This window comes from Gossypium hirsutum, chromosome A07 (genome assembly GCF_007990345.1).
Source record: "Gossypium hirsutum isolate 1008001.06 chromosome A07, Gossypium_hirsutum_v2.1, whole genome shotgun sequence".
NCBI classification, from domain to species: Eukaryota; Viridiplantae; Streptophyta; class Magnoliopsida; order Malvales; family Malvaceae; genus Gossypium; species Gossypium hirsutum.
The window spans coordinates 64,713,318-64,723,610 of NC_053430.1; the positions used below are offsets into that span (position 1 = coordinate 64,713,318).

The 10,293-nt window shown below is 35.8% G+C and overlaps 1 protein-coding gene across 1 annotated transcript; it reads right to left on the reverse strand.

Moving 5' to 3' along the window:
• Positions 1-51: 51 nt before the first annotated feature.
• Positions 52-1,766, reverse strand: LOC107952809 (scarecrow-like protein 21). Its single transcript, XM_041116983.1, has one exon. The coding sequence runs from the start codon at positions 1,764-1,766 to the stop codon at positions 171-173; it is 1,596 nt and encodes a 531-aa protein (XP_040972917.1). The 3' UTR covers positions 52-170.
• Positions 1,767-10,293: the final 8,527 nt, after the last annotated feature.

The window sequence follows — 10,293 nt, forward strand, 5'->3', positions numbered from 1 at the left end:
TTATTATTCAAGTTTTAGGTGTCACTGAATGAATGAAACAATGGAACGAGATGACCGCAGAGAAGCAGGCTAACTTATGATTTATGAGAAATGCACGCTTAAATAAGTTGTTGGCAGCTAAAACAAAGACATCCAAGCATAGCTGAATGCCAGAGTTACAAAAAAAGAAATCACCTCCATGCACAAGAAGCGACCAAATCCCTATTCATCCAACCAAGATATAAACCTCCATCTCTCTCTTCAAGCCTATATCTATCACAGTAGTTCTCAAGCAGTGTTTTTATGGTGGCATTCACCAAGGAACTTAATGGATAAGGAGTGAACCCTGCCATTCTGAACCTTGACCTCCACTTTCCCATGAGTTCATGTCGTTCCACTCTCTCCGGCCCCTCACATGCTATTATGTTAACAACATCCCTTGCCAGGCAATGCTGCTCCACGTTGATTCGCTCTTTGTGTTCCCGTGGGAGAGTCACATCGATGGATTCAAACATGGCTGTATAATAGTTCAACGTCTCACGGAACCTTGGGAAGAATGGAGCAGTGTTTGTGTTTGATTCCTGCTCAACTAGGGTTACAACCTTCGGAGACAGACTCTTAACCAGCCTCAAGAGTCGGTCACGATGATTCTCGGTGCTCACACTCTCATCAGGCATGTGGTGAAGCATGAAAGCAAAATTTACAGCTAGAGCCTCTCCAGGTTGAACTTGAAGATGCTCTTGTTGAACCTCACAACCAGACATGGCAGCAGCATTGAACTCAAATGGCACTTTAAAAAGCGCTGCAAGTTTAGACAGCCTCTTTGCAACAATGTTTAAGCCTCCTCCGCGGGCATAAGCAGATGTGGAATCATCGATACCAGTAATGCGGATGTGAGGCGGCCCACCAGGCCTAGCCGCAAATGCTTGAATAAGAGTAATCCACTGACTCCCCTGACCTATTTGGAAATCGATAATATGAACTCTATCTTCATCCTTCATGGCTTCCGCAATAGCTCCATTAGCGGACATGTAACCAAACTTGAAGTAAGGGCAAACCTCATAAAGAATATGCATGTAAGATAATAGTTCAGCACTTGCCGGTTCTTTGCATCTCAAAGCCTTGTAGATCGAGCTCCCCGAGGAGGCCAGTCGTGCCACAAGCCCTTCCAACATGTATGCTCCCAACCTCTGGATGGGCTCACCAGAAACTGACACCATCCGTCGTAATTCATCCATTAACCACTGTGCTGTCAATAGATCATTATCTGATACAGCTTTTGCACAGGAGACAAGGACCTGTTTTAGATCTCGTCTGGAGACTGCATCCGTTACAAGTCTCCAGCTGTCCATCTCAGGTGAGATGGTGCTGTTGATAATATCACAATCAGGCCCCAACATCACAGTTTCCAGCTCTCTCAGCTTACCCTTCAGATCACTTACATCATCAGTTATGCAGGAACCGCTAATAGGAGAGCTATAGGTATTATCCGGAGAGTGATGCAGGTCAGACATATTAGACTGTGATTCTTGCTGTGACATTGGGCTTCCATTTGATGAAGAATTGTAGACTCTATAACTGCCACATGCAGAAGATGATTCCAAGGTGCAATAAGGCTCATGGGAATTCTTGACTGAGAAATGGGATCCGTGGCTGCTGTCGGTATAGCAGAAAGAGCGATCAATAGCTGGGAATTGAGGGAAGCTGCAAGGCTCGACTTCTTCCTTTACTCGAGGAAACAATCTGCTGGCCATGACTGAACTTCTATGTTGCTGGGATGCTTGCATTGGTGTATCTTGGTTCTCGACTTCTATGTTGCTATAGGTACTAGATTAAGAAATCTTGATTCTATCTGAGAGGCTAAATGCTGAATGCAAAGTAAGTGTAAAAACCAATGTCACACCCAACTATCTCTTCTCTCTTCATGGTCTGCAAAAGAGCGAAATAAGATCAGCAAGATTTAACGGCAGCATTGAGGATACAACACAAATTCCAGATTCATCATGCCTATCAAAATAGTCCATTTCACCGAAACCTAAGCGCCCATTTTTCTTCTGATATCACAAAAACTATCATTATTCAATACCCCCTCCACCATACATTCCTAAATCTTCAACAACAAGAATACTTAATATCCACATCCTCATGACCAAATACGTATGAAGGAAAATAAAGACATCTTTGATTCCGCACAAGGAGGCAAAATAAGTACATTAATTAGCTATTTAAACAACATTTATTCCAATCTTCAAAACATCAATTCTGGTCTTACCCAACTGATACCAAAACTTCAACTTATATAGCTAGGCATTCTCTCTCCTAGCCACGTATATATATTTTACGTCATAATAAATAAATTCATTCAAGCACTAGATCATTACTCATTTGACATTATGTGATGTGAAGGAGCTTCTACTTTTACACAACGAGAAAATATTAGTCTTTATTCTTTTAAGTAATATAAAAACATTCTTAAACATTTCATAAAAACATTTTTTAAGACAAAAAAAAAAAACACCAGAAAGTGTAGATTCTTAGAGTAAAACCAAAACTAGAAATACTTAAAAACTATCTTAGTTATAGTTGATCCAACTCCAACTCATTTTCACTAAACTCAAAACAACTTCCCCCCTTCCAACAAGGAAACCAACAACAACTTCACTCACCAAAAGAAAACTAAACCAAAATTCCAAGAACCTCCGGCAAGCAAGAAGAAAAAAAGAAATCTTAAATTAACTGAATTTGAGAAAATAAATTGGCTTGCAATATCAAATCAATTGTTTTAACATACCCACCTTATTATTAAGGAATCCTTAGCTTGCTGAGCTTTGAGTTTTGAAAGAGAAAGAAAGAAATAAGATAGGAAAAGATTTAATTAATTTTTCTTTAGTGAAGACTGAAGAGCCACATGTGCATTATATTAATTAAAAACTGATGATTATTAAAAGCCCATCGATTATGCCAAAACTACAGGATTACCATTAATGTCTGAAAAAAGAAAAAAAAACATTCTGAGCTGTCTTGCAAGATACACACCATTAATAGACTTCTGAATGACTATACTACCCTTGTTAAATGCGCATTTGTTTGAAGGGTAAATTACATGAAATTAGTAAATGTGTGTTTGATTGGATAAAAATAATTCTTGGGAAATGATTTTTGATAAATTAATATTTTTTTAGTGTTTAAATAATTTTAAATAAAATATTTTTTCTTATTTGATTAATTTTTTTATTTTTTTAGAAAAATAATAAAATAAAGTAAAATTTAACTTAAATTTTAATTACATAATTTTATTTGTATTTGAATTAAACAATAATTTTAAATGCTTAAATAAAATTTAAATTACAACATCTTTTTCAAATGCATCAATTGAGTAACTATTAAACATAATTATATATTCAAGGCATACCACAATAGTATAACCTTACAATATTTTTCATACCAAATAAACATATATCAAATACAAAATTTAATAAAAATACAGCTAAAAATTATATATTATAATATATAAATACACAGTAATTCTACATATGGAATCAATGTATCATGGGGATTGCTTGTGAGATGGAAATGGAGATGCATTGAGTGTTAGATGCATTTGAGCAATGATGTCACGTTGGAGGCATTTCAGAACAGGAAGTGGAATCGAGTATTTTGATGTAGTTTTGAGGGCCTCTAGTTGCTCCATGGGTGCTAAAACTTTCCAGAATTGAGGCTTGAGTTTAGCTTAATTATTTAGGCATTGTAAAGCAAGAGTAGATGTTAACTGATCACGTAACATTTCTCCTTCAATCTTTTGATGTCAGATGACATCCGTCACTTCTACTTGTACCATTAAAAGATGAAACAATCAAAGCTTGGATGAGTTGAAAAACTCGTGATTTTGCATAAAATTCTTAAGTGCTTTGATTTTAAAAGAGAAAACTATATTCTTAAGGTCCCATTTTTAAATAGAAAAATAACATTGTATCAAATGAAAAAGAAATTCAAATTTAAAACTTATCTAACGTCTATGGTCTTCCCATGAGTGTTATGCAACATGAAACCATCCAACTCAATAATTTTTTTTTTCATTTATGGAACGTTTAGCATGGGAATGCACATTATTGTATTTCTATATAAACATTTTCTTTAATTCTTTGGAATAGACCTCTTTTAAATCTAACTACATGATGATGGTGAAGTTAATAGATTTGTTTCAATAGAGGTTTGCAACAGTAATTTGGTAAAAAATCACAAATTATGCATAAGTCATAGCACTCCAAGCAAACAACTATTGTTCATATATTTATCATTTTGCATTATTTTCAAAACATAAATATGTAAATGTTACACACGCGTTAATAAAGTAAACACCAATATAAATATATATATTTATATATAATCAGAAAGAACAGAAATAAAGACTGGGTCGAAGTATTACACTCGTAGGTAGGCAGGAAAAATAGACTGGTAGTTAAGGTCTGTTTTCACAGTTTCCTTAAAATAGATTCCCCCACTCCTTTGGTGTTGGAGAAACGTTGGTCGATTGTCTCCTAGGATACAACAACAAGATGAGCACGACAGTAGCACGACTGTAGTGGTCAACGAACAGTAGCGTTGCCTTCGTCTATCACAGAAAACAGTTCAAAAAATATGCAGAAAATGATCTCTTAAAATATTGGAAAATTCAGTATGTCTCTTTTCCTGTAGATTATTTGGTTTTAAATAATATTCAAATGAAAAACTTTTTTAAATTTTTTACTAATGGAGCCATAACGTGTCCATGAATTAAGGTGTCATTAAACCCAAATCAGCGTTTGAATTAAAGGAGCCATTAACTCCTTTTAATTCTAAACAGAAAAACTCTATTGACCAAAAAATAAGATTACGCATTGGGCTAAAATATTAGTAGCATCAAGCCTAGCAGGCCTAACCAGTTCGAACATTTCACGTTGCCCATGTTGTGTAGGTGCACTTCCAACTCTGACAAGTTCGAATTTGTACCCCCTACGCGTGAGGAAGAGCACTAGTTTAGTCATTCAATAACACTAAGTTGGTTCACATATATAAACATATTCCACACTTAATATCTAACCAATGTGGGACTAAGCTTTCCATTTTTCTCAACATAATTCACAAATGGGTTACTTTGAGCATTGATTTCTCATTCACCACTCAACTATTTTAAGCATATGATATACCGTTGTAAAGGTCTCATAGGGATAGAATATAAAACCATAATTTTATGATTCAAATCTCCACCTTTACTAATCGAGAATACGCCTCAAAGCTTCCAACAATCCCCCATATGAATGAAAATTGATAATTTTAAATGAAAAACATTGACTCAATGTGGTGATAGAATCTACATTCGATAGTTGTATAAGATAGGTAGGCATCAACCCTTAAACCTTCCCTTGTGAAAGTATATTTACTTTACTAGCCAATTAGTAGACGTGATGTCCTTGAACTATTCTACCTTTTGTGTATACGATGACATACCTCACACAACTACCTCATTGGCAAGGTTTTAGTTCTCATGGGTATGTTCATATGGTTGTGAACATCTCCTAGTTCTGTAAGAGTTTAAGAGAACTATGCCCCAATAGTCTCCTCGAAGCGGCCCCACTTCACTCTCACACAAGTGACTTATGTTGCTCGGCTCAATGAAACATACAATGGTTATTAAAAGCATTACTTAACCTATCCCATTTTTAATCACTGTTCATATCATAGGAACAGACTTGGGATAAGAACCCCCATAGTGATCTCATAAGGTCTATGCAAGTAGGTTGTCCTTTTGAACCTAGATATTGGGATCTCCAGTCAACTAGGTTGGTTTTTCCTTCATATAGCGCCTTTAATTTTCATGGGCTTTAGTCCAATTCCTTTCAATGTTTTATCAACCTGATCTCAATCTAAGCCTTTAGTTAGCGAATTTGTAATGTTAACTTTTGATTTTACAAAATCAATAGAGATAACTCCATTTAAGATCAGTTGTTTAACGGTATTGTGTCAACAATGCATATGTCTTGACTTACCATTATACATTACATTCTGTGCTCTATGAATTGTTGCTTGGTTATCACAATATATGCATATTGTGGGCATAGGCTTTTTCCATTTAAGAATATCCTCCAAGAAGATACGAAGCCATTCAACCTCTTTTCTAGATTTGTCTAAAGCTACAAACTCAGATTCCATTGTAGATCTGGTTATAATCGTCTATCTTAAGGATTTCCATGACACAACCCCTCATTCTAATGTGAAAACATATTCACTTGTATCTTTGGTATCTTAAATATCATATATCCAACTGGCATTGGAGAATCCTTTTAAAATAGCAGGATCTCTAGAATAATGTAGTCCGTAGACTCGAGTATATCTGAGATATCTTAGTACCCTCACAATCATTTTCCAGTGGTTTTCCTCTAGATTTCTTGTGAATATGCTTAAACTGTTCACAGTGAAAGCAATATTTGGTCTAGTACAACTCATAAGGTACATTAGACTACCTATGACCCTTACATATTCCACTTGGTTAACACTTTCACATTTGTTTTTGGACAGATGTTAGTTCGTATCTATTGGAGTTCTGGCTATACCAGAATCATCCTTACTAAATTTCCCAAGAATCTTGTCCACATAGTGTGACTGAGTTAATATGAGACCTTCAATGACCTCTTGATTTGGATGCCCAAAATCACATCAGCTACTCTTATATCTTTCATGTTGAATCTTGAATTTAACATGTCTTTGGTACGTTTTACCATTTTATTATTACTTCCAACAATGAGTATGTCATCAACATATAAGTATAGGATAATATATCCAATATTGGTACACATTCATCACACTCATTAATCTTAAAGCCATTTTTCATCATGACATTATCAAATTTCTCATGCCATCGCTTTAGTGCTTGCTTAAGTCCATACAGAGACTTCACTAATTTACAAACTTTCCTTTATTGTCCTGGAACTACATGACCCTTAAGTTGTTCTATGTAAATATCTTTATAAAGATCTCCATTTAGGAAAGTTGTTTTAACATCCATTTGATGTACTTCTAGATTTCGTAAGGCGATAATTGCATGTAACACCCTGAATAATTTAATTTTGTTTCTGTGAAATTTGATACAAATGAGTATTTGCTTCAGTGGTTAAGTAATGTGGGTGTGTTCTTGATTTCTGGGGTTCAAGTCCCACATTTGTAATTTTTGTTATTTTTGATCCAAGACTTATCCCTATTAGGCGGACTTATATAAGATTATTTGTAAACTCATATTAGAATAAGCTTGTTAGTTCGAGTGGTAAGGAGTTACCTTATCGGAGGTCTTGTGTTCGAATCCTTGCGTGAGCATGGGTGATATTTTTGTTCTGATTGTGTGAAAGAGGTTAGTGGAAGTGGGGTTCCGAGTTAGTTGAGGTTGAGTTGTTAGTGGGAAGTTCAAATATATCTAATTTTGTTTTATTTTTGGTTTTTTTTAAAAAAAGGGTTTTCTCTCTCTCTTCCCAATTCTCTCTGATGTTTCTTTTCTGTGTTCCTTCCTCATCAAAAGTTTCTTCTTTCTTTTCCTTTATTCTATCAAATCTTTTGTTCCAAATCACAGTGATAAGAACCTTTGGTTTCTTCGTGTGATTAGGTAAACAAATGTGGTGAGTTCTTGCTCATTTCAGAAGCAATGGGTTGTGATAATCTTTGTTGATGTTACTTTTCGTAGTTTGATTTTTGGATTTTGGAAGCAGTGAATCATGATGAACGGAGCTCTCCTTTCGTGGAATTGTAGTTGGAATCGTTCAGGGAAGTGGGTAAGTGTTGAACACTTAAATTGCACCATTGTCAGTTTTGTTGGTTCGATTTAATTGAGAATTAAAACTGATTGTGGGAGCGTGTAATGTCAATTTTTAGGTTCTGGTGGGCTCGAGATTGCTTACATGTCAAAATCAAACCAGGTATGTACACTAAACACGAAAGATCGAGGTTCGATGAAAGTTGAAAAAGAGGGCTGTCAACGCCATACGAGCGTATGGCCGACCGTGTGGCTGGCCTTCTGTGAGACACGATTGTGTGAATGACAAAGGTGTGGTCGTGCGCATGACACGGCTGTGTGACGGGGTGAGTGTGGCCGTGTGGGCCACACGGGCTAAGCCAGATTGGGTGTGTGCGCTAATACAGGCATGCCACACAAGCATGTGGGCCCATACGGGCAAGCCACACGGGTATGTGGGCTCATACGGGCAAGCTACATGGGCATATGGGCCCAAAATTTTGAAATTTTCCCTAGGGTCTCACGGGTTGTTCTGAATGACTGTGGGCCTATCGTAGGGTCGGTAAGGACTAATCAAACCCTATTTCATGTGATTTGATATTTTGATTAATTGATCTGAGTAGGATACTGATATGTATGTCTGACTGTACTGTTTAAGTATGTATTTATGTCTGACTGTACTGTTTAAGTATGTATTTATCTGTATGCGAGCATGTTAATCATGTTTATTCTGATACTTCTGCCTTTTTATTCTGTATCTGTATTGGGGTGGGATTGATATATGTGGAGGAAGTGATCTGTACAGCGACCTTTCGCCTATATTCTAGCAACTTGACTACATATTATTTGTTATGTGTCACATTGACATTATATGGTGTGTAGGGATGAGTAGGTGTTTTTAACCCCACATGGTGTGATGGATAGACGAAGATGGTGTGTAGAGGATGGGGGTAGGATACTGTACGTCTGATCTGTTATTTGATTTTGATATCTGTTTCTAATAAGGACTTAGGTCCGAATTCGTATTTGATTGCATATGTAATTCTATGTAAATTGCATGACTATCTCTATTCGGTTATACACTAAGTTTACAAAAACTCACCTCTGTTTGTCTGTTCTATTCAGGTAACCTTCGGTCATAGGCGGGTCAGTACGACGGAGGCTCAACGATGACCACTAGTTTAAACTGCCTTTGAGTTTTTCGTATTCTTAAATTCTAGATTTATGTGAGAGTTTGTAATTTTTGGGACTCTCTGGACTGTATGGTTTTTAACTGTTGGCTTTGGTTTTAGTTTTTGGATGTTTTCTATCTTGCGATGATTAACTAAAACAATTTATAAAAATAAAGGTTTTTCTGAAAATATGAATTGGGTTTCCAAAATATAATGATTTGTTTTAAGATTTTTGTTGCAAATTATTTTTTGGCGAAAGAGCAAATTAATGACAGTTTCTGCAATAAATAAGTAAACGAACATGTTTTGTAAAATTCGAATAATTTTTAACAAGTAACCTACAAGGTTTGTCGAAGTAAAGTTAGTTTCGAAATCCTTCTTCGTAACACTTCCGGATTCAACCATAACGTCTAGGCCGGGTTTGAGGTGTTACATTGCAAGTATCATCCTTATAGAAGTTATCCTAGATACTGGAGAAAAAGTATCAAAGTAGTCAAGACCTTCCTTTTTTCTATAACCTTTTATAACTAATTTGGCCTTGTACTTATCAATTGTTCCATCTGCTTTCATTTTTGAAAATCCACTTAGAATTTAATGGCTTAATTTCCGGAGGAAGATCCACTAATTCCTACGTATGATTTTTCATGATGGAGTTAATGTCACTTTTAATAGCATCTTTCCATGAAGTGTTTCTAGATAACCGTATAGCATTATTATAGGTTTGAGGTTCAGCCTCTAACATAAAGGTTAGAAAATCCGATCCAAAAGATTTTTCCACCCTTGCTCGTTTACTCCTTCTTGGCTCTATCTCAGTTTCAACCTCTTATTGAATGTCTTGACTATTTTCATCTATAGTTTCTAAGGTTCATTTCGTTGAACTTGAATCCACTTCCCTAGTTTTACAAGAGAAGATATTTTCAAAGAATGAGACATTTTTTTTATTCCAATATAGTATTTTTGTGAATGTCAAGATTCTTTGATTCATACAAAAGAAACCAATATGCATTGTTATGTTGTGCATAGCCAATGAAAATACAATCCACTGTTTTAGGGCTTATTTTCATTTACTTTGGTAACGGAGCCATTACCTTCGCAAGACCCCTCACACTTTCAAGTGATTATAGGAAGGTTTCTACCTTTCCATAAATCATATGGTGTATTGTCCCTTTTCTTACGGGGAATTTTATTTAAAAGGTAATTAGTTGATAGAATAGCTTTCCCCCCACATGTTCTGGGATAACCCAAAGCTTCCTAGCAACGTGTTCATCATTTCCTTTAGAGTTTGATTTTCCACTCTACTATTCCATTTGATTACGGAGAGTATGGTGGTGTCACTTCATGAATAATACCACGTGGTGCACAATATTCATCAAATGGTTCAACATA